This window comes from Taudactylus pleione, unplaced genomic scaffold, assembly GCF_031769625.1.
Source record: "Taudactylus pleione unplaced genomic scaffold, aTauple2 ptg000547l, whole genome shotgun sequence".
NCBI classification, from domain to species: Eukaryota; Metazoa; Chordata; class Amphibia; order Anura; family Myobatrachidae; genus Taudactylus; species Taudactylus pleione.
Window position 1 is genome coordinate 2,216,831 of NW_028284949.1, and position 25,507 is coordinate 2,242,337.

The window sequence follows — 25,507 nt, forward strand, 5'->3', positions numbered from 1 at the left end:
TTTTTGTCCTTGTAGCATTATAAATCATTTAGAACCTAAACATGCCAATATTGGAATTTGTATAATTTCTAGTATATAAATTTATTTATAGTCTTTAATATAATTACACGCTAAATAACAATTATTTTTGTAGAAATCTTATATTATTTTCTTTCTTATTTTAGAGACGTATTGATTTTTAATATTTCTTAGTATGGCATCATTATTATATACCAGTTAGGATAATAGATTTCTTTCTGGTTTTCGTTTAGTATGTATTATTCAGGATTTGAATTGAGCTCATCAAAATAATAAAACCCTAACACGCACTCATCAGCTTGGATGCTTGACAGGTGCATAACTACAGCTGATCTACTAATGAGAAAGGATTTAAAGAGCCACTCATGTTGTAATGATTTATTCTGCCTTCTTGAAGAAGCTACTGTATGTAGTGAAACTCTTTAAGGAATACAGATATCATCATTTTGTGCATCTGCACTTTTATTGTATTATATATTCAGCCAGTGGGTTGACAGTATCCGGATCTCCACTGTGGCCGAGTCCAGCTTCAGCTATACCAGGTTTGCCCGCTAGCCGCGGCTCAGCAGAGCGGGGAACACAAATGCGGCAAAATCTCTCTGGAGAGAGTGATCACATTGCTGGGATATACATTGCCTCATCACCCTCCAGCTGTGCTCCGGCCGCGTCTCTGGATCCCCAGAGCGGACAGCTCTCCTGGCACAGACGTGTGCACCAACTCTGTCTTACTCCCCGGCACCCTCCAGCTGCGAACCAGTCTCCCACCATCAGGCTGGTACCGCATCTCTATCTGAGTATACTATCACCATTGCCGAGAGGTGAGCTAACACATGTGAGTAACCAAATACAGGAATGCCTACGCGCTATCCGGATCACTTTGTTTATTCTGATTGACTCTTTTTTATTCACCTGAATATCTACAAAAAATTTTTTTATTATACACGGACCATACACTTTTTGTTTTTCTCAACAAGGGTACCCTATTTTCTTCCCACTGGACTTGAACTGTATCTCAATATCATTTACATTTATTACTTTGGAGCTCTGTATAGCTTTCTTCCACTAGGAACAGACATCTATTTGTTTCAACATAATATCATATTGCAATTATTGTGGCAGCTGATACATTAGTTGATGCAACATTTGTCTCGACTTATAAAATTAACTCTGCATCAATGTTTTATCTATATATGTCTATATTCTATATATTTATTTTTGTATATTAGCATTGTATATTTTTATCTTCAATAAATATTTTATGCTATTTTTATCTCATGTTTAACATGTGTTACTAGCACAATCCCACCTATACTTGTTGCATTTTTGGGCACTTTTGTGCTCATTGGGAGTGGTGGCATACTCCCAGGTGGTGGGCAGCTGTATACACTGTTAATACAGTCTTATAGCAGCTGGTTCACACTCCTCCTTGGCGCTTGGTATTTCTCTATACTGAGGGAGGAAGCAGATCCTCATCAGCTCTGGCAGAGACTTGTGCCTATAGTATTGCAGTATTCATATCATGCACAGGAGTGCATGTGCTGAGTGTCGCCCGAGGTGACTGTTGTGCCTGCGTCCGTCCCAGCCTGCACTGACGACTCCTCTCCATCCTGGCCTGCTCTGATCCCTGCCGTCTGTCCCAGTCTACGCTGGTCCTCCTGTACGTCCCGGCTATCTACCGTCTCCTATCTCCGGCTGCGCAGAGCTCTCCGGTAGTAGGGTCTATGCGCGGCCAGGGATTGCGGAGCAGCTTCAGAGGGATAGTGGTGTGACCACGAGGGGCAGGGGTTTTTGTTGTACTTTATGGCACCATTGTCTTATGAGAAATGTGATCCGTTATCCCCGCATGAGGGTGGGGGGTGGATCAGGGGAGCTGTGCAGAGCAGTGAGGGGGCCTCCATTGTACTGTATCCATTCAATTGTGACCATTTTGTGGACTAGTATAGTGTGTATAAGTTGCATAACACACAGAGCTGTGCTCCTTACTCACTCCTGTAATTTTTTTTGGGGGGCGGTGGTCTGGCTCCTACAATTTCATCCTGACTCCTGGATTTTAGAAACATTTGTAAAGCCCTGGTTCAATGCCTTAAGTTTGTTAGAACCAATGTTAATTTTGACAAGGATTTTAAATTTACTTTTAGTCTTAGTCACTTATTTAAAGTTGAACACAAATTTAGTTGTAATTTTCATTATTAAAATGTTTGTTTTCGTTATCATTGCAATTTAGTCCTAAAAAAAAAAAAAATTTAGTCGGCAATTACTTTTAGTCAAAATTTTAGTCAACACAATTAACACCCAGATCCCATCACCTCCCCAGTCATATGCCTGTATTATTACTATAGATATAATTGATGTCACTGTGACACTCCCAGAACCCCTCACCTCCCCAGTCAAGGCCCGGTGTTATTACTATAAATATAATTGATGTCACTGTGACACTCCCAGACAGTGCTAATTTTGCCAAGGATTTTAAATTTAGTTTTAGTCACTTATTTAAAATTGCAGTTGGTTTAAGTCACATTTTAGTCTCTATTTTTTGCTTTGCTCTAGTCAGTGGATCTCGGTTTTCATTTTAGTCTAATTTTAGTCAATGTTTTAGTCATAATGTTTGCAAACAGTTTAATGATACTTGAATATGGATTTTACTTTTGTCTAAAAGTCAGCATACTTTTAAATACAGTATGTGTTTAGTAACCTAGGCTCAGTAGCCTAGGTTTGTGAGAACCAGTGTTAATTTTAACAAGGATTTTAAATTTAGTCTTAGCCTTAGTCACTTATTTAACTTTGAACACAGATTTCTTGTCATTTTCGTTATTATCAGAGTAGACCTTGGGTCACTGAAAGGAGGACACCTGGTCTGAAGGATCCGGCTTCATGTTGCATCAAGTGAATGGCCGGGTACATGTGTGTCATTTACCGGGAAAGATACGGCATCTGGAGGCACGCAGTGTAGAAAATAAATTGGTGAAGGGAGTGTGATGATTTGGGCAGTGTTCTGCTGGGAAACCCTGAATCCGGCCATTGATGTGGATGATGATGCCTAACAAATAAAAACTCCTCTCATGGCAACAGTATTCTCTCATGGAAGTAAACTCTGTCCACAGGATTATGCTCCCTGATACACTGCTCAGATTGTTCGAGAATAGTGTGAGGAACATGAGGAGTTCATCGTGTTGCCCTGACCTCCAAATACCAGACACCACCGGGCACCCTCAGAGGCTTTGTAGAGTCCATGATTCAGTGGGTCAGGGCTGTTCACCTGCTGGAGGGAGCGCCCGTGATTTACAGCTCAACTAGGTGGGTATTTAATACAAATGCCCGCCCAACTGTAATGTCAGTGAACACACATCGAGGGGGCAATCGGTAAGTGTGTATAGCTTACCTGATTGCCCCCGATGTGTTAGCGGATCCGTTGGCACAGTGCGTACCCAGCTTAAGATGATCCCAGGTTCATTTAACCTACCATTTCTATCGGTGGGCAAAGGGCTTCTCATTGCATCATGGTAAGGTGAATTAAGCTGTCATCACATGAGTGATCTACTCTCTCTCGCAAGGGACAGTTTCTCCACCTGTCCTGCAATGGGAGATCTTCCACATAACATGATTGTGATTATTGTATCCCCTAACATGCAGCAAATGGTGGGGTCAGCCATCTTACCCCCTAAAGCCAGATGACCACTACGAAGACTAACGATGCTCTTTAGGAAGGGTCCAAGCCTCCCAGATACATAGATTAAAGAAGTCTAAACACCCTAATATTGTTCTATCAGTGCTGGGGTCTGTATCTGTCTATATGTAGGTGATGTTGGGATGGTAATTATTTGTACCGCTACAGCTTTATTATAGGAAGAGGATTCTTCATCTCCAAGAGTCCCCTGTGTCCCCCTTTTCCATATGTCCTCATAACGCGCCATTGTACATGAAATAGCTTTTTGAAGCGGTCAGTGTTAATATTTGTGACATTTTCATCAATCAAAAATTTCCTCATTAGTTTGTACTGATAGAGGAGGGTGTAGGATAAGAGATCAACTGGACAAGGCAAAATTGTGAAACTTTTCTGTAATTAGTGTTTATTACTCACCTGTGCTGATATCTGTAGGGATTTCTTCCTCTTCGTTACACTGCCGATTACTCCTCACATACGTCTCTTCTTCTTCCTCTATAACTTCTACCTTAATATCAGTCATATAGGTCTCTTCTTCTCCCTCTGTATCTTCTTTCATATCAGTCACATAGGTCTCTTCTTCTTCCTCTATAACTTCTACCTTAATATCAGTTACATAAGTTTCTTCTTCTTCTCCCTCTGTATCTGCAGTCTTAATATCAGCAATATCTTCATTCTAAATGACCCATAAAATAATAACGTCTGATTTGATTGAGATTAACAAGCAGTATATTTTACACACACAGATTCTCTACAGAATATTCAGTCACTTTTGAATATTTGGGAGACCCTAATTCCCATCTACCTGATGCTCCTGTGGGGTCCTGCGATTCTCTCCTGTACAATCCTGGGAATAAAGAGGACGGGGACATCTCTCTGGGGTATTCATGACACTGGCTCCATCTGTAGGAGACACACAGTGACTTATTACACTGTATATATGTGATTATCATGTGCTGTGTGTATATAGGTGACCCCATAACTGCTCTCCCCCGTACAAAAAAAGAACAGTCTCCTCTTACCCAGTGATGTGAGGGGCCGGTGATTCTCCATCATCAAGTCCTTGTACATACTCTTGCGTTTCTTTATATACTCCCCCTCCTGCATGGAGACAAACAGTGACATCCTGACACCTTATAGGAACCTTACACATTCAATGATACAGTCATCATCCAGACAGATCCCCTGGTGTTACTGTATAATGTCCCATTCCCAGCAGTCACCTCTCCAGTCAGCAGCTGAATGATCTTGTTGGTGAGTTCCAGGATCTTCTGGTCATTGTGTCTCTCATGTATCAGTGAGTGAGGTGGAGGCACCGTGATGGGGCTCTGGGTCTTACTCAGTCCTCCTGACACACGGGGACGGCTGCTGGGTGTCTCACACTCAACTGATGTCTTCTTCACTACTGTGTAATCCTGTGTATTGGGGGAGATTCCAAATATCACTGCATTACATTCCTAGATACCCTCACCTGCCCTTTTGTTGCCCTTCTTCCCTGCAGGTGACCCAGTTTGCTCCTCCAAACCCTGATGATTAATACATTTTAAAAAAAGCAATAAAATTCCTTAGACAAAAATCCTTATGGTTACACATGTCCCATTAACCACTTGTCTGGCATGATCGCATCAGATGCGACCACACCAGACTGGGCTTTCCCTAACGTGGGCAGCTATTGGAAGAGAATCTTCCTACAGCTGCCAGTCTCAAGGGAACCTGCTGGTCCATCTGCACCTTCCGTACCTCCTCCAGTTTCTGCTGATCACTGCTGGGCACAGTGATCAGCCAGCCCGGCACCCTCCCCCACCCGGCAACTGCAGAGAGAAGCAGCAACCAGGACCTTGAGCGCCACTCCCATACGAATCTGTGATCACCAGGCGGACCGTCCGCGACGCCCTGCCCTCTGGTCAGACTAGCCGGCGGCTGCTTCTCCTCTGTCAGCGCCAGCCGCCTCCCCTGTGTGATTATCCAGCGGCTGCTTCTCTCTGCAGCTCCCGGGACCTTCGGTACTGGCCTCCCTCCCCCACTTGTGTGTGTGATATGACCTGGCGGTAGTGATGGCCATCAACCATTGATGTTTTTCATAACATTGATGGTTGATGGGCACTGTCAACCATCGATGGTTTCAAACATTGATTGTTGATGACGGATGTCAGCCATCTATGCTTTCATTAACATTGATTATCAATATCAACTGCTATTCTCTGCCATCGATGGATGAGCAGCAGCCAATTTTTATTTTTTTTGCTCCTCCTCTTGGCTTTCATCAGCCCTTGGCCCGCCGTGCACCGGTGACCATCGAGTGGTATAAACCATTGATGGGTCACCATAGGATTGTTTTTTTTTTTGTACCATCGATGGACACCCCACCAATGGTCATCTCAAGTCCCTATTTTTCCACAGACCAATCCCAATCATTGTTAGTATCGTTTTTCCCCAATACATAGGAAAAATCAATTTTATGCGGAACTCATTCTTCGATGGTTTAAAACAATCAGCCATTGATGCTACAGCCATCGATGGTCATCACTACAGTATACAATAGAAGTTGCTAGTTTTATGGCATAGTGTTCCCTCTAGCTCCGGCGGGAGGCAGGGCGCCGGAGCTAGAGAGGGCATGCCCGTGCGCGCGGCAAAGGCGCGCGCGACCGAGAAGGGGGCGTGGTCATTGGAAAAGGGGGCGTGTCTATAAGACGCGTCCCCTTTTCGTCACTCTTGGGGGCCTGCCCGGCACTTACGGACACGCCGGGCAGCCCCCAAGCCCTGCAGACAGTGAGAATAGACGCCGGGCGCATGCGCCCGGCGTCTATTCTCCGGCGGTGACCGGGTCACCGCATGTTTCTCCACCCGCGGGACACTGCGTCCCGCGGGTGAGAACGGCTCCAGCAGGCTGTTAGGGCAGGGCGCTTTTTGCCCTCCTCCTGGAGGGCAGGGTGCTTTTTGCCCTCCAGAAGAAGGGCAGGGCGCCGCGCCCCGCTAAAACAGCCTAGCGGGAACGCTATGGTATACTCTGTTTAAAAAATAATAATATCCAACAAAATTTTATATAAAACATTTTTTTTTTTTTATAAGATTTAAATAGATCTTCTTGACCTAATTCAATCATAAAAAGACCTGACAATTTCTGAGCGGTTTTTGGCAAACAAAAATTGTCAGTTAAGTGGTTAAGGCTTCTAAGACATGATCTGATATTTCACAAAACCTACTGAATTTGTCACTCAACCTAAAAAAAGCAAAGACATTCTGACCATCAAGGCCGACGCCTTAATGGATGTGTTCCTTGCGCAATGCACATATGGTATGCCATCACACCCTGTGGTTAACTGCAGATACAGCATTCTCACAGAGTGAGATTGCTGTCACTCACAAATGGTGGAGCTGCTAATTCACAGAATTGTGTGCTCATTGGAATACACACATGCAGTCTATGCAACTGAGGTCTGATCAGAAGATAGAGCTGCGCAGATGGTATAAGAGTGGGGTAGATGGGGGGAGGAGAGAGCGGTGTGGATGGGGGGGAGACAGAAAGACGTGGAGAAGGGGGGAGGATAAAGCAGTACAGATAGTGGGGGAGCGAAAGTGGTGCAGATGGGTGAAAAACAGTGGTGCGGATAGGGGGGACCATGAGATGCAGATGGGTGGAAAACAGCAGTGCAGATGGGCGGGGAGACAGAGTGGCATGGTTTTAGGGGGACAGTGCAACGTGGATGGGGGGGTACAGAGTGGCATGGATGCAGGAAAACAAGAGGGAATACACACTGGCATAAATGGGAGAATTCACAACTGTAGGGATTGGGGAAGATAGATTGATGCGGCAGGGGAGGGGGGGACAGTGGTGCAGATGGAGGAAGAAAGAGTGGCACAGATGAGGAGAAGACAGAGTGGTGTGGCTGGGTGGGGAAGGTAGTGGTGCAGATTGAAGGAAACAAAAGTGGCACGAATGCAGGGCGGTGCGGATGGGTAAAGACAAATTGGTGCGAATGAGGGAATAAAGAACTAGCACAGTTGGGAGACCACATAGCAGTAGGGATTGGGAAGATAGAGCAGCATGGAGGCGAAGAATAATGTACATACATAGAGTATGATAGATTTAGCATGATAGATTTAGCAATTAGGGAGCTGACTGTGTAGTCTGAATGAGATGGATGTATGGAGTGAGAAGGATGCTGGAACCCAATGGAATTGTTGAAGTGACCGAATGGGAAGATTGTGGGCACTGAGTGGGATGTATGTGCCACATTACTGCTCAGATCTCAGTTGCATTGACTGCATGTGTTATTTCAATGAGCACACATTTCTGTGAAGTAGCAGCTCCACCATTTTGTGAGTGTCAGCAATCTCACTCTGAGAGAGTGCTGAATCTACAGTTAACTACAGGGTGTGATGGCATACCATATCTGTATTGCACAAGGAACACGTCCATTAAGGAGTCAGTCTTAATGATCGGAATGTCATTGCTTTTTTTAGTTTGAGTGGCAGAAATTCAGTAGGTTTTGTGAAATTTCAAAAGAAGCCTTAATGGGACATGTGACACAGTCATGATTTTTGTCTATGGAATTATTACTATAGATATATATGTGATGTCACTGTGACACCCCCAGACCCTCTTACCTCCCCAGTCAGCAGGTAGATGATCTCCAGAGTGAGATTTAGTATCCTCTCAGTCATGTTACTCCTGTCCGTGTCCATTCTCAGTGATTTATACAGGACACTGCTCACCCTCACGTGACATCTAGTAAATATTCTCTGGTTCCATAAAGCTCACTTATCTATTAAAAATATAAAAATATTACAGAGTACATGTAACATATTGAAACAGGAAATCACACAGATATCACCCTCTTGATACACACTGAACACTATACACAGGTCACACTGATATTACACACCTGTGCACAAGTCACACATCTGATAACCAGTGATTAGTACACATAGAATAACATACACGGTAGGCTGTTTTAGCGGGGCACCGAACCCTGACAGATTTTAAAAAGCAGAATGCGCCATGCCCTTTTGGCGGCACCCCGCTAAAACAACGTGGCGAGTGCCGTCCCCATCCGCAGGCCGTAGTGTCCCGCGGGTGGGAAAAAATAGTGGTGCGTATGCGTCTGGCATCTAGTCACAGAGACAGGAGAGCTTGGGGACTAAGTGACGAGAACGTCTCCAAAAGTGATGAAAAGGGGGCGCCACTTTACGAAATGACCTTTTTCTCTTGGTTACTCCCCCTTTTGGGCATGTTAGACTTTCTAGGTTCGGTGCCGGACATTGTGTTGTATACTTGTGTAATAATGTTCACTCTATGTGACAAGATAGTTCCCCAGGCCACCTTTTCCTCCTCATTCTACCCTCAGGTCATTCTCCCCAGGAACCTAGGATAAAGTCTCTACAGTACACCCATCATCTTACCCTACTTCTCTGCTCCCTCTCCCCCCATTATACGCCTTCCGATAGCGCACCTCATCTCCCAGCCCAGCCTCTCTCCCCCACTACTCCTCTGTCTCCTAAATATCTGGGCAACTTGTGTACAGTCACCCGTCTTATTTCCTCTGCTCCCGCATCTGCAATAAGCACCGAGTGTCAGCAGTGTTATACAATCTGACTCCGCAGCCGTAGTGGTACCATAAGTCCCAGCATGCCCTGTCACAGTTAACCTACCAGGATGTTAGTTCCAGGTGTGACAATCCTGCCGCCCATGTTTATGTAGAATAGGGGAGAGGCTGGCATTTTTTGGAGGATAATAACTTAAAGTACACAGTGAAGATCTAGAACAGTGTTTCCCATATCCGGTCCCCAGGTATCCTTATGTTTTCCATATCTCCTTGCTGGAGCACAAGTGCCCTCATAAGGCTGGGTACACACCTATAGATATATCTGTCCAATCTGTGTGGTGGGAAGGAAAATCTGGTAATGGATGGGAGCATATAAAAATAGAAATTTGATCCCAAACACTGGAACACAGAGCAGATTTTCCTTCCAACCAGACAGATTGGACAGATGTGTACGCAGCCTTACTGAGCGAGCATATCATGGGTACACGATATGTTGCTCCGGTCCGCATCTAGTGCGTTCCCAGCTTAAGAGAGACTCAGACAAGTGAGGACTCAAGAAGACCTATTACAGAGGACGTCTGTGCATCTTATACATCTCCTGGTGTACACTATGGTGTCTCTTCCACACTAATAGAAAAGCATGGGAGAAAGAGAAAGCTCTTTTTGTGGGGAAATCTTGTTGACTTTTACAATGGACTCACAAGACAAACAAGTAACATATAAAGCTAAAATGATATTATTCCTGGATTAACGAGATAGTCGGTAAGTGGAAAGGAAACAACCTTCAAAGCGATAAATAATAGGATTTTGGGGTATTTACCGTTGAATCCTTTTCTCTGAGTCAGGCTGGGGGGAAACTGGACCATGGGTTGTAGGTGGGAAAGCGTGGATTTGACACCAACACTGAAATCTATAACTCCTCCCCTCTGCAACCCCTGACTTCAGTACAACTTCAAAAGTGCCTGGTAAGGAGAAGCAATACTCAGTGACACTGTCACTCTGAAAAATAAAAATGAAATTGACGGTCAATAAGACCCAAAATCATAACTCATACTCAATACCGCTGAGCGTGAGGGAGGGAACGCAGTGTCCCCCAGCCTGACTCAGAGAAAAGGTTTCGACGGTAAGTACCCAAAAATCGTATTTTCTCTTTCGTCTGGGCTGGGGGACACTGGACCACGGGATGTTCAAAAGCCGTCATCATGGGAGGGAACGCTCAGATTGCCCGACCGGAGAACTGTACGCCCAAAATGGGCGTCCCCGGAGGCAAAAACATGAAACCTGTAGGACTGCTCAAACGTGTGGCCAGAGGACCAGGTAGTTGCGTGACAAACCTGTTCAGCAGAGGTTCCGTGACAGGCCGCCCAGGTGGCCACCACGGCCCTAGTGGAATGAGCCAACACCCTAGCTGGTGCCGGGCGCCCCGCCTCTGAGTAAGCCCTTGAAATCACTGAGGAGAGCCATTTTGCAATGGTCTGCTTTGTGGCTGGCCAGCCCCGTTTGTGGGCGTTGTAGAGAACCAATAGAGAGTCCGTCTTACGTAAGATCGAAGTTCTGTCTAAATAAATGCGTAGGGCCCGGACAACATCCAACAGTGATAGATCGTCCTGGTCCCCTGAGGACCCTGAAGATGCGTAAACAGGAAAAACAATCTCCTGGTTTAAGTGGAAAGATGAAACCACTTTCGGTTGAAAAGAAGGAACTGTCCTGAGCACAGCCCTATCGGCATGGAAAACAAGAAAAGGTGGTTTGCAGGATAAGGCCCCCAACTCAGAGACCCGCCGAGCCAAGGCAATGGCCATAAGAAAAAAAAACACCTTCCACGCTACGAACTGAAGGTCCATGGATTCCAAAGGTTCAAACTGAATCTGCTTAAGAGCCGACAGAACCAGGGGTAAATCCCATGGCGCTACTGGTGGTTGAACCGGAGGCTGTATTCGCAAGACCCCCTGTAAAAAAGTCCGCACCTCTGGGAGGAGAGCCAGTCGCTGCTGAAAGTGAATGGAGAGAGCCAAAATCTGTACCTACAAAGATTGAAGCCGTAAGCCGGCCTCCTGACCGCCCTGCAGAAATGCTAAAAACCTTGGCAGGCGGAACTGAGCAGTATGTACTCCCCGCTGCTCACACAATATAGGTTTTCCAAACCCTGTGGTAGTTCTGCGCGGAAACCTGCTTCCGCGCCCGGAGCATTGTCCTGATGACTAAAGGGGGAAAACCCCTGGCCTTCAAGAGCCCGGTCTCAACAACTAGGCCATTAAAAGCCAACTGAGGTAGGCCCTCGTGACATAAAGGCCCCTGTAGCAGAAGATGTGGACGCAGAGGCAGATTCCAACCCGGCCCTGCGGCTAGCCTGAGAACCGTGGCGAACCACGACCGGCGCAGCTAGTTTGGAGCAACTAGGATGACTGAAACCTGCTGCTCCCTGACTTGACGGAGTACTCTTGGTAACATGGGAATTGGAGGAAAATGTAGGCCAGATGGAAGTTCCAGGGAACTGTCATGGCATCCACTGCAAATGCCAAAAGGATCTCTGGACCTTGCACAAGAATCGAGGGACCTTGCAATTGTGACGAGATGCCATCAGGTCCACCTCCAGCAGCCCCCATCTCTGGACCAGCTGCTGGAAAACCTCCGGGTGGAGAGACCACTCCCCTTGCAGGAACGTAGTCCTGGCGAGGTAGTCTGCCTCCCAATTCTCCAACCCCGGTATGAGGACTGCTGAAATTGCGGGGAGGAACATCTCCGCCCAAGAGAAAATGAGACTTGTCTCTGCCATGGCAAGAACATTTTTGGTTCCGCCCTGTTGGTTTACATATGCCACTGCCGTGGCATTGTCTGATCGGATCCTCACTGGTCGGCCCACCAGGAGGGCCTGAGCCCCACACAGCGCCCGATAAATGGCCAGGAGCTCCAGCATATTTATTAGGAAACCCATCTCTGATGACAACCAGGTCCCCTGGAGACAGAGGTCCTACGACACCGCTGCCCGGTATGCAGTCAGGAAGCCGGCGGATCTAATCCCGACAGCCGGCTTCCCGACTGCTTAAGCGAGGATTAAATGACAGGTGTCTAAATTTAGACGCCTGTCATTTTACCGATGCTGGGAGACCGGCGCCCGGCATCCCGATTGAAGGGACACTGGGCGCCAAGCGCGGATAGCCACAGGGGGAGGGGGGGGGAGGGTTAGGTTTAGGGTTCCCCGGGGGTAGGGTTAGGCACCCCTCCGGGAGGTTAGGTTTCGGCAGCGGGGAAGGGGGGGGGTTAGGTTTAGGCATCCCTAAGGGAGGGTTAGGGGGTAGAATTAGGTTAGACAATACTTACCTTGGACGATCAAGATTTCCTCCTCTGTCGGGATTCCAACCGTCGGGCATGGGTCCGGCGGTAAATCATACCGATTCCCTGCTCCCCAACCTCTGTGGTGACAATAATCCAGTTGGGAGTCACCAGGGAACGACCCTGGAGAAGGTGACCGGTAATCAGCCACCAGCAAAGTGACTGACGAGTGCTGTCCGACAGACGGAATACAGTAAGCTTGCCATTGCTGCCATGATCTTTGTGAAGACTCGCGGAGCTGTAGCCAAACCGAACGGCAGAGCCTGGAACTGGTAATGGGTTCTTCTGACCGCGAACCTGAGTAGAGACTGATGCCCCACCCAAATCGGTATATGGAGATATGCATCTCTGATGTCGATAGACGCCAGAAACTCGTTTGCCGACATACCCTGGATCACTGATCGGAGCGACTCCATGCGAAACCGATCCACCCAGAGGCTGGCATTCAAGGCTCGTAGATTCAAAACCGGCCGATAAGTGCTGTTGGGTTCTGGACTAGGAACAAGTTGGAGTAAAACCCCTGTTCCGGTTGAGACTGTGGAACAGGAACTATAACCCCTTCTGAACAGAGGGAACTGATAGCCTGGTTTAAGGCCTTTCTCTTCTCCGGCTCCCTGGGTAATGTTGTAGCGAAGAAATATTGTGGCGGCTGCCCCCTTAGGTCGATCACATAAGCTCGGGAGAAAATGTCCCTTACCCAGGCATCTACTCCCGAAGCTACCCACCTGCCTCGGAAAAGAAGGAGACGGCCCCCTACCTTCCCTGAGACTGGATGGGCTGAGATCCTGTCAGGTACTCAGCTTTTCAGATGCCCGAGCACCCAGGCGCCTGAATGTGCCAGAGAATCTACCCCGGGGGGCAGAACCCCTACTGGGAAAAGAGCGTCCTCAGCCCCCCGACCTCTAATCGTTCCCTCTCCTCAAAAAGAAGAACGGAAGACGTGAGCCCTTTAGCTTCTGGGGCACCACAAGCAGAAAAGTGCTCTTTCCACCTGTCGCCTGGAATATAATAGTATCAAGCTCAGAGCCGAACAGGATGCCTCCACAAAAATGCAGAGACTCTAAAGCGCGTTTAGATTCGGCATCCGCCTCCCAGGCGCAAAGCCAGAGTGCTCTGTGTGCCGCGACTGCCATGGCTGAGACTCTAGAGGAAATCTGCGCTCCATCTTGTGCGGCCTCACACACAACAGTCTGCAGCCACACGTATCTGTTCCGCCAGTACCAGTAAGTCCTCTCTGGATGAGTCATCGGCAAGGCCTGCCACTAATTTGTCAGCCCACTTCTCCATGGCTCGAGAGACCCATGCAGATGCTAATAATGGCCGAATAACCACTCCGGCGCCTATAAAAATACTCCTAAGGCATCCCTCCAATTTTTTGTCCAGCGGATCCTTAAAGGAGGCCACCCCTTGGACTGGCAGAGCCATGTGCTTTGCTAAACGAGCCACAGCAGCATCCACTCTTAGAGGCAGCTGCCACTTAGCGACCTGCTCCTGTGACAAGGGATAAAGGGCTGCAAACTTACGAGGAGTAGCATACTTTTTATCTGGGGTCTTCCAGGCTTCCTCTACCAGATCCGAAAGATCCTGAGACACTGGGAAACAAACGACCCCCTTACGCTTCCAAAGACTGTCGTACTGCCATAAGGTCCTCTACGCCCTGACTTGACGCAGAGTCTGAACCTTCCTCGTTGGGCAGAACCTCCTCTAGGAGTTCCCCTCTTCCTCCCCCTCGGGATCTGACTCCAACAAGACACTGGATGGAGGACGCCTATGCATAGTGTAGAGTCCTCAAAGAAGCGTTTCTAACAGAGCCGAAAGCACTCCCACTGACATCACTTGTGATGTCAGTGGGGCCGGTCCCAGACGGCCGACGTTCCCATGGAAACGCCTCCGTCTGGGCAGCCATGCCCCCGGCCCGCCCACCAAAGGGGGCGTGCTGTCACTCAACACCGACAGCCCGTCCCCTTTGGTACAAGACCCGAAGCGACGGATTGCCCGTCGCTATCCGGGTCTCGCGCATGCGCACGACGGAGCTGGCTCAGTCGCGCACTGGGCCACCATCCACCCGCTTGCGAGCGCAGAGCGGGTCTGAATCAGGCCCTCAGGTCAGGGGATTGACTTGGCCATTGCATAACATTCCACTTTTTAGCCTTAAAAAACTCTTTGGTTGCTTTTGCAGTATGCTTCGGGTCATTGTCCATCTGCACTGTGAAGCGCCGTCCAATGAGTTCTGAAGCATTTGACTGAATATAAGCATATAATATTGCCCCGAAACACTTAAGAATTCATTCTGCTGCATTTGTCAGCAGTCACATCATCAATAAATACAAGGGAATCAGTTCCATTGGCAGCCATACATGCCCACGCCATGACACTACCACCACCATGCTTCACTGATGAGGTGGTATGTTTTGGATCATGAGTAGTTCCTTTCCATCTCCATACTCTTCTCTTCCCATCACTCTGGTACAACTTGATCTTTCTCTCATCTGTCCATAGGATGTTGTTCCAGAACTGAATTGGCTTTTTTAGATATTGTTTGGCAAACTCTAATCTGGTCTTCCTGTTTTTGTGGCTAACCAATTGTTAGCATCTTGTGGTGAACCCTCTATATTCACTCTTGTGAAGTCTTCTCTTGATTGTTGACTTTGACACATATACACCTACCTCCTGGAGAGTGTTCTTGATTTGGCCAACTGTTGTGAAGGGGTTTTTCTTCACCAGGGAAATAATTCTTCTGTCATCCACCACAGTTGTTTTCCGTGGTCTTCCGGGTCTTTTGGTGTTGCTGAGCTCTCCGATGCATTCTCTCTTTTTAAGAATGTTCCAAACAGTTGATTTGGCCACACCTAATGTTTTTGCTATCTCTCTGATGGGTTTGTTTTGATTTTTCAGCCTAATGATGGCTTGCTTCACTGATAGTGACAGCTCTTTGGATCTCATATTGAGAGTCGACAGCAACTGATTCCAAATGCAAATGTCATACCTAGAATCAACTCCAGACCTTTTACCTGCTTAATTGATAATGAAATAACGAGGGAATAGCCCACACCTGTCCATGAAATAGCTTTTGAGTTGATAATACCATTACTTTTGGCCCCTTAAAAAGTGGGAGGCACATATAGAAACCGCTGTAATTCCTACACCGTTCACCTGATTTGGATGCAATTACCCTCAAATTAAATCTGAAAGTCTGCAGTTAAAGCACATCTTGTTTGTTTCATTTCAAAGCCATTGTGGTGGTGAATAGAGGCCAAAATATGAAAATTCTGTCAATGTCCTAATATTTATGCACCTGACTGTATATCTATGAGTCCTGAGAAATTGTATATCTCACCCCAATAGACAGTCACACATGGACTGTATCTGAAAATAACATACAATGAACAGCTCGCCTGAGTACACAAAAGCCTTGAAATTAATAACAATTGTATAACTGAGGTTATGTGTCAATTATCCAAAAGATGCAATAATTAGATATAAAATAGAGCAGTCCCAGTTACAATTTCATATTGATGAATCACAGTATCAGTCATATGCTGTAATACATAGTAACATATATTCACATTCATAGCATACAATGATCCCAGATTGTCAGTGTTACACTTATATCACTCATGAATTATAACTGCAGTAATCTGTAGAGACCATAGTAAAGTGGAAAATTTATAGATAGGAGTAAATGTCAGGTATGTGATTTTACATGTCGTGCCTAGGACATAGGACATGCAATGAGAGGGCCTGTAGCATGCACCCTTATACATGTCGTGCCTAGGACATACAATGAAAGGCCTGTAGAATGGTCCCCTATACATGGAGTAACGTCTCTGCATCTGCTGTTACACCTGTAGTCCCAAGGAAAGACCATTAGGGGTTAATGAGAGTACAGAGTACGATAGGTGTAAAGTGATGGCTGCTTGTGTATGCGGGTACAATGCACTTACCCAGAAATAGTACCAATATTACCTTTGTAAGTAGGCGAAAATATAACATCAATTAAAGCTTACATTGAATTTCAGATGAGAATCATTTCATTAAGTTTCACACGATAATCATTATGCATGGCGTCCAAAACTATAATCACGAATGAATACAATATAAAGCACATCTCAGTATGTAAGAATAAAGTAGTAAGTAGGAGGAAATCACCTCTAGCGAGTGCCCGGCTTCTATCTCCGATCGTGTGTCGCTACGGACAGTGGACGATCGGTGAGAGTACCAAAGCACAAATATTGGAGTAAAGGGTGATTGTGCTAAGCACTAATAACCACCTACTGAGGGTACCGACCGCCAGCTCCAGCTGTATTATATGTAACACTAATAACCACCTACTGAGGGTACCGACCGCCAGCTCCAGCTGTATTATATGTAACACTAATAACCACCTACTGAGGGTACCGACCGCCAGCTCCAGCTGTATTATATGTAACACTAATAACCACCTACTGAGGTACTGACCGCCTTTAACAGCCGATACGTACTGTATGGTTTTTTAGAAAGATTTTAGTATAAATATGGACAAATGGAACATCAGCCCTATCCCGAGAAAGCACCAGGCCGTGTGAAATGCGTTAAGAGTTGGCAACGGACTAAGATTAACTAGAAACTTCCCTCTCTAACATCGGGCAGCCGGTGACGTCATCCAGCGGCGATGCGAATATGCACACCAAATACGCTTTGAGTCCAGCGCAAACCATCATCTGTAACCTGGCCCCATCTTATCAGGCTGCAGAATGAGCACAGAAGGGGCGTTACAGGCGTACCTGCCGGGTATGCACCGGACCTCATCCAGGAAGATGACTACCATCTTAGGGTATGGTAGGGACAGCTCACCGTGTGATTGCCGTTCCACATTACCTTCACAGGGACCTGCCCTTCCACATATTCTCATAAGAGCTATACACATAATCTCAGTGCTTGTGCTGATTTATGTGTAAATTTATATATATACACACACACACACACACACACACACACACACATACATACTCCACATAAATATTAGCGCTCAGTATAAACATATTTTATCCTAGCCTTAAACTACTGAGCTGCTTAGTAAATCACAAGTGCAGGAAAGTCTTATTACTTTTACCTTAGTAACAATTGGCTGCTACATGTCACCGTGGTAACCGGCAATGCTGTATAAGCAGGGGCGTAGGGAGGGCGGTTCCAGTGGAGCGCAAGCTCCAGGAGCCAAAGGTGTCCAGAGGCGCAGCGAACTGTGTACCCGGCAGCTGTCTAAGCTAAGGTGCCAGCACTGAACTGTGAACGCTGGCCTCTGAAGTGAGGAGCCTGCACAGCCGCGCCAGCTGGATCTAGTTAGATCCAGTCAGGGCGGCAGCGGCAATGACAGCTCTGACGGGCGGGATGGATCAGGTAAGTACTGGGGGGGGGGGGCGCAGAACTACAGGGGCACAACTACTGGGAGCACTACATATGGGCATCAACTACAGGGGGCACTGCATATGGGCACCAACTACAGGGGGTTGACCCTAATCTTTTTTTTTTACTTGAGGGGGGCGCCATAGCATAAACATGCTCCGGATGCCCTGGCTACACGCTACTCCTATTACTAGATGCTATGCTACAGTAATATCTGGGTTTCTTTGCAGATTGCTTACACTTACATTTGGGATCTAACCCGTGTGCCCTATACTATATGCAGTTATATGTACATTATCCCACAAGGATACTTGGGGAAGATCATATACATTGTATTGTATTGGTAATGGATGTATCATTATATTGCTGCCTACTCAGATATATGGGAATATTCTATGTATGTTACATGCACCATGTCAGATATATGGGATTATTCTATGTATGTTACATGTGAATGACCATGTCATACAGATGGGATTATTCTATATATGTTACATGTGAATGCACCATGTCATACAGATGGGATTTTCCCATGTATGTTACATGTGAATGCACCATGTTAGATATGTGTCTATGTATGTTACATGTGAATGCACCATGTTAGATATGTGTCTATGTATGTTACATGTGAATGCACCATGTTAGATATGTGTCTATGTAGGTTACATGTGAATGCACCATGTTAGATATGTGTCTATGTAGGTTACATGTGAATGCACCATGTTAGATATGTGTCTATGTAGGTTACATGTGAATGCACCATGTTAGATATGTGTCTATGTAGGTTACATGTGAATGCACCATGTTAGATATGTGTCTATGTAGGTTACATGTGAATGCACCATGTTAGATATGTGTCTATGTAGGTTACATGTGAATGCACCATGTTAGATATGTGTCTATGTATGTTACATGTGAATGCACCATGTTAGATATGTGTCTAAGTATGTTACATGTGAATGCACCATGTTAGATATGTGTCTATGTAGGTTACATGTGAATGCACCATGTTAGATATGTGTCTATGTAGGTTACATGTGAATGCACCATGTTAGATATGTGTCTATGTAGGTTACATGTGAATGCACCATGTTAGATATGTGTCTATGTAGGTTACATGTGAATGCACCATGTTAGATATGTGTCTATGTAGGTTACATGTGAATGCACCATGTTAGATATGTGTCTATGTAGGTTACATGTGAATGCACCATGTTAGATATGTGTCTATGTAGGTTACATGTGAATGCACCATGTTAGATATGTGTCTAAGTATGTTACATGTGAATGCACCATGTTAGATATGTGTCTAAGTATGTTACATGTGAATGCACCATGTTAGATATGTGTCTAAGTATGTTACATGTGAATGCACCATGTTAGATATGTGTCTAAGTATGTTACATGTGAATGCACCATGTTAGATATGTGTCTATGTATGTTACATGTGAATGCACCATGTGAGATGTGAGCATTAGGATATGTCAGACAATATCATATTAATCAGGTGGTGGCTGACACTTTATTATACAGAGGGAATCTTCCGCCTTAAGCCGCGTACACACTGGCCAATATTGTGAATGACTGAACGATAACGAAATCGTTCACAATATCGGTCAATGTGTATTCCATCAACGACCAACGTTGCTCGCTCCCGCTAGTCATAGACGACATTTTTTATCGCCCGAACCTGCAGGTTCGGGTGGATGCGGGAGGGTGCATCATTGTGTAGGCTCAATGTCGTTAATGACATTGAGCCTGGCACTGCGGGGGGGGGACACACTGTACGATATCACTCATGGAGCATATCGTTCAGTGTATTATCACACACATACACACTCACAAATTGGGACGGCACTCATAGGAATTTATAAACCATAATTCCATGTATTGAAACAAATCGCATCGTATCCATCTCCACCAACGTTTCTGTGTATGTCACACCGCCATCAGGATGCATAATAAACAATACATCAGATATACATAGCAACACCTACAGCACAGAGCAGTGGTCCTGATTCAGAGCCAGACGCTCTGACAGAGCGCTCGCTCTGAATCAGGGCCGTCCCTCCTTTTTGGAGCGGCCTCCTGGCCGCTCGCATAGCTGTGGGTGACCACCCACAGCTATAGCGAGCAGCCAAAATGATGGTCGCGATGGTCAAGACCATCGCGACCATCGGGCTTGCGACGAGACCTTTGCGGTAGGGTCTCGCTGCCGCAAGCCCAGGAGAGCTTTTGGCTCCGTCAGGGCCAAAAGCACTCTCACTGACATCACTAGTGATGTCAGTCAGGCCGGACCCAGACGGTAGGCGTTCCCATGGGAACGCCTCCGTCTGGGCAGCCACGCCCCCGGCACGCCCACCACAGGGGGCGTGCTGTCACTCAACATCGACAGCACGCCCCCTTTGGTGAGAGACCCATAGCGACGGCTTGGCAGTCGCTATTCGGGTCTCGCGCATGCGCACGACGGAGCTCCCTCCGTCGTACGCATGCGCACTAGGGCAACATCGACCCGCTTGTGAGCGCTCAGCACTCGCGAGCGGGTCTGAATCAGGCCCAGTGTCACATACCTAGCTTTATAGGAAAGATTCCATAAGGTCCCCTCCATGTGCAGAATCCGGCGCTTCAGCTGGCGCTGTCGAGACGTCAGGCCGTAACCATGGCAACCGACGCTGAAACCACGTCAGTTACCCACAATGCCATTGCTCTGCTAGGCAACCCACAGGACGCTGCAGCGGCTGCCTGGCTGTAGCACTCGATGACTCTGGGAATGAAAGAAAAACTATAAACACCACTACTGTGTCTATACCTACATAAATAAGATCATAATTAGCACATAACATCAGTCACCCAAGGGATAGCAATAAACAAGTACTCAAAAATGGGTAAGATAATACATTTACCCCACTAAGTATATCCTGTTCCCTGGGAACATGCACTCAGTGTTAGACTACCATCATAGCCTCAATCTGTTCCTCTATACTATACGGATCCATAGGTAACAGAGTATCCACAATGTCACATAAGACTATTCTAACAAATTTGCTCGTTTAGTCCTCATGGTGATACGGTGTCCAGCCTTAATTTCAATCGGGCTTCTAGTTTTAATAATTCCTTCTTACAGTCTACTCCTCTTCTCCTTTCCAGCAGATGATCATATATTTTTAATTAGTAATACTGTGTCCTCTATTAACAAAGTCATTGGCTACTGGTTGATCACTAACTCCTTTAACCAATGCATTCCGGATTGCAGAACGGTGTTGGGCAGCTCGCTCTTTAAATGGGCATATGGTTTTGCCCACATAATAGTATCCACATGGGTATCTAATAATATAGATAACGGAATTGGATTGAAATGCCGACGGCTGTGTAGCCACCGGTTCAAATCCAGACAGCGCTAGCCCGACACGAAGGAAATCCCGACAGCGGAGGTAAGTAATCTAACCCTCCCCTCTCCAGCCCCCCTAACCCTCCGTTAGGGGTGCCTAACCCTAACCTCCCCCAGTTAGTGCCTAAACCAAACCGCCACCCTCCCCGCACCCAGAAGCTAACCCTCCCGGGGGGGGGGGGGTCCCTAACCTTCCCTTTCCCTAGCCTAACCCTAACACTCCCTGGGGGAGAAGTCTAACCCTAAATCCCCCCCAGGGGGTCCCTAAGCCTAACTCCACCATCCCCGGCTACATCGCTACTTACCTCCGGCACTGGACGATCGGTTCGGCATCCCGGCATCAGGATTAACATAAGCGTTGGTATTTTGACGCCTATGTGAAATTCCCTGCCGGCATTGTAGTGTCGGGATTGAGACCGGCAACCGTATAACTACATCCCATAGATAACATACGCAGTGGTACAAGTAACTACATGTCGAATAGGTAGATATTTTCCACTATGTGGATGTGGAAATGATGTTCCTGAATCCATATGGTTGCATGTGGCACAATTGATGCACCGACAACAGTCATTTTTACGAGTTGCAGCCAGCCTGGGTTGGTTCTTGCCAAAATGTGTAATGTCCATTCTGACAATCAAATCTTTTCAATTCCTCCCACGTCGGAAACTTGTCATAGGGGTAACAGCCTTGAATCGTTTAAGTTCCCCATCGGTACTTACTATTTGCCATAACGCTTTTGTCTTGTTTCTTCTTTTTATTACAATCATTACTTGTGATCAGTTTCTCCCGTGGGGTGTTTTGGACCTTATTTTTGTACTTCAATAGTAATGATTCAGGGAATCCCCTCCGCATGAATTTCAACATCATTTGGTCCAGCTGTTCCTCCAAACGTGCATTGTCACTATTAATTCTTGCCATCCATAACATTTGCGAATATGGCAGGCCAGAGTTTAACACCGGTGGGTGATGACTGGAGTACCGTAATAAGCTATTCCGGTCTGTCAACTTTTGAAATAGGGTGGTAATGAGTTTATCGCCCGCTTTAATGATGGTAGTCTATCACTGAGTGCATGTTCCCAGGGAACAGGATATACTTAGTGGGGTATATGTTGTATTATTTTACCCATTTTTGAGTACTTGTTTATCGCTATCCCTTGGGTGACTGATGTTATGTGCTAATTATGATTTTATTTATGTAGGTATAGACACAGTAGTGGTGTTTATAGTTTTTCTTTAATTCCCAGAGTTATCAAGTGCTACAGCCAGGCAGCCGCTGCAGCGTCCTATGGGTTGCCTAGCAGAGCTATGGTATTGTGGGTAACTGAGGTGGTTGCGTCAGTTACCATGGTTATGGCCTGACATCAGGTACGTCTCACCAGCTGAAGCACCGGACTCTGCACGTGGAGGGGACCTTATGATATCTTTCCTATAAAGCTAGGTAAGTGACACTGTTCTGTGCTGTAGGTGTTGCTATGTATATCTGATGTTTCGTTTATTATGCATCCTGATGACAGTGTGACTAATGGAGCATACACACGGTCAGATTTGTCAGACTTGTCAGATGAACGATTGGAACGATTTTACCAAAGTTTTGAACGATTTGAACGATTGAACGATTTTTGACTGCATTAAAATGAATGGAATCGTCCAAGTCTGACTGCAAACACATCAGATGTCAGATATCGTTCTCTGACAAACGGGAACGCGCATTGTAGATCGTCCATCGTTCAGGCATGTCAGATATGTCAGATGTTCCTTCAGATATGAACGACTGAACGATTTTTAAATCGTTATCGTTCATATCTGAAGGAAAATTCTGACCGTGTGTATGCACCAATACACCGAAACGTTGATGGATATGATGTGATTTTTTCAATACATGGAATTATGGTTTATAAAATTCTCTGAGTGCCATCCCAATTTGTGAGAACATAGTTGCGGTGAGACCATATTTGACTTGGACACCGGGGTACCTTGGGAGAGAGATATATTATAGATAGATAGATAGATAGATAGATAGATAGATTCCACATTCTGAGCACTATACAGATAACACCTCGGTCATTTCTTACTGATACAATAACAAGTTACATTTTATTTTTAGTAGGGATGTGCAGGCTCGGATAGGTTCGAGTTTGCACGTGGAGTTCGGATTTTTCCCTCCAAAAAAATGGAACTCAGAACGAGGCAAAACGTCATCTTACATGGACGAACATCATCATTCCTGGACAAAAGACCAGGAATGATGATGTTCGTCCATGTAAGATGACGTTTTGCCTCGTTCTGAGTTCCGTTTTTTTGGAGGGAAAAATCCGAACTCCACGTGCAAACTCGAACCTATCCGAGCCTGCACATCCCTAATTTTTAGTAGGTTGGGTGCCCCCCAAAAAATAGAGAACTTTCTGCTTTTGTTATTACCTGTATAATGATAATACAGCATGAGACTGCTCTGCCTGCATTATAGTAACAAAAGATTCTGCTCCACCTGTATCATATCAACACTTGGGTCTGCTCCACCTGTGTAAAGATAATGCAGTACCAGAGACTGCTCCAGATGTACTAGTATAACAAAAAGGTACTGCTCCACCTGTATAACAACAAGACTGGGGTCTGGTCCACCTTTTTTGATGATAATGCAGCACCAAAGTCTGCACCAGCTGTATTACAATAACACAAGTTTCTGCTCCATCTGTATCATACCAACACTGGCGTCTGCTCCACCTGTGTAAACATAATGCAGCACCAGAGGCTGCTCCAGCTGTATTATAGTAACACCAGGGTCTGTTACACCTGTATTATATAGAACACTGGAGCCTGATAATGAGAAACCACAGTCTGCTCCCCCTGTACAACAATAATAATAATAAATACCATTACCTACTGCATCTTCCTGCTGGGACCATGACCCGTAAGTTGCAGACGTTAAGGTTATAGCTAGACCCCCTTCCGTATATACAAGAAGAAACGCCCCTCTACATGGTCACGCCCCGCCCCTCTCACCTCCCTGTAGCTTTGGCTACTGTCTAGATAGCCACGCCCCCTCCCGTATCATAGTTACCGCCCTCCTCTCGTTCTCGTCAGGCTGGTGATTGGCAGCAGCGAGTAGCCAATCAGGCGGCAAAAAGTAGGAAGGCCGTCCTGTAACTAGGGTAACTAGCAGCTACCTTTTACGAGCCGCGCAGAACTTCATCACTAGAGTAGCTACATTACTAGCTGTAAAGTTTAATGGAGTCCTCATGTACGGTAACCGGCGGCCATATTCTTATAGTCTCCTAACCACAGAGCAGAGGGGGCGGGGCCAAAGGGGCTCTAGCTGCCATTTTCTAATAGACATTCTTGACGGAACCGGAGCAAGGTAATTTGCTCTGTATATATTATATTATTATTATTATATAGGGGAGAGGGGACTGTACAGTGATATATCAGAAGGAAATAACACAGCTCCCAGCACACACTGATGTGATATTATTAATATATAGGGGAGAGGGGACTGTACAGTGATATGAGGGGGAATAACACAGCTCCCAGCACACACTGATATGTGGTATTATTATTATTATATAGGGGAGAGGGGACTGTACAGTTATATATGATGGGGGATAACACAGCTTCCAGCACACACTGATATGTGGTATTATTATTATATAGAGGAGAGGGGACTGTACAGTGATATATGATGAGGGATAACACAGCTCCCAGCACATACTGATATGTGGTATTATTATATAGGGAGAGGGAACTGTACAGTGATATATAATGGGGATAACAGCTCCCAGCACACACTGATATGTGGTATTATTATATAGGGGAGAAGGGACTGTACAGTGATATATGATGAGGGATAACACAGCTCGCAGCACACACTGATGTGATATTATTAATATATAGGGGAGTGGGGACTGTACAGTGATATATGAGGGGAAATAATACAGCTCCCAGCACACACTGATATGTGGTATTATTATTAATATTATGTACTATTCCATAGTATACTTATAGGGCCGTATTCAATTTGGAGCGAAAAGCCGTTCTTGGCTAAACTTTTTCGCCGCTGTCGTCATTTTAGCCGATTCCACTTATGAGGCAGACATGGTATTCAATTTGCCCGACTTTTCGCCAGTGTGAAAAGTCAATGCATCAGAGTCGGCGAAAAAGTATCACCTATGAATAGGTGGC

General features: G+C 45.9%; 2 protein-coding genes across 2 annotated transcripts in view; one reads left to right on the forward strand and one right to left on the reverse strand.

Moving 5' to 3' along the window:
• Positions 1-24,302, reverse strand: part of LOC148500754 (uncharacterized) — a 66,944-nt gene extending 42,642 nt beyond the window's left edge. Inside the window, exons 1-6 of the mRNA XM_088451418.1 lie at positions 24,209-24,302; positions 8,288-8,445; positions 4,903-5,094; positions 4,702-4,780; positions 4,485-4,582; positions 4,097-4,355 (exon numbers count right to left, since the gene is read on the reverse strand). Coding sequence (XP_088307544.1) covers positions 4,097-4,355; positions 4,485-4,582; positions 4,702-4,780; positions 4,903-5,094; positions 8,288-8,365 — 706 coding nt within the window. The 5' untranslated portion in view covers positions 8,366-8,445; positions 24,209-24,302. The remainder of the gene's footprint in view (positions 1-4,096; positions 4,356-4,484; positions 4,583-4,701; positions 4,781-4,902; positions 5,095-8,287; positions 8,446-24,208) is intronic.
• A 311-nt stretch (positions 24,303-24,613) lies between these two features.
• The window catches only part of LOC148500756 (uncharacterized), a 36,976-nt gene continuing 36,082 nt past the window's right edge, over positions 24,614-25,507 (forward strand). Inside the window, exon 1 of the mRNA XM_088451387.1 lies at positions 24,614-24,686. The gene's annotated coding sequence lies outside the window, so the exon portion shown is untranslated. The remainder of the gene's footprint in view (positions 24,687-25,507) is intronic.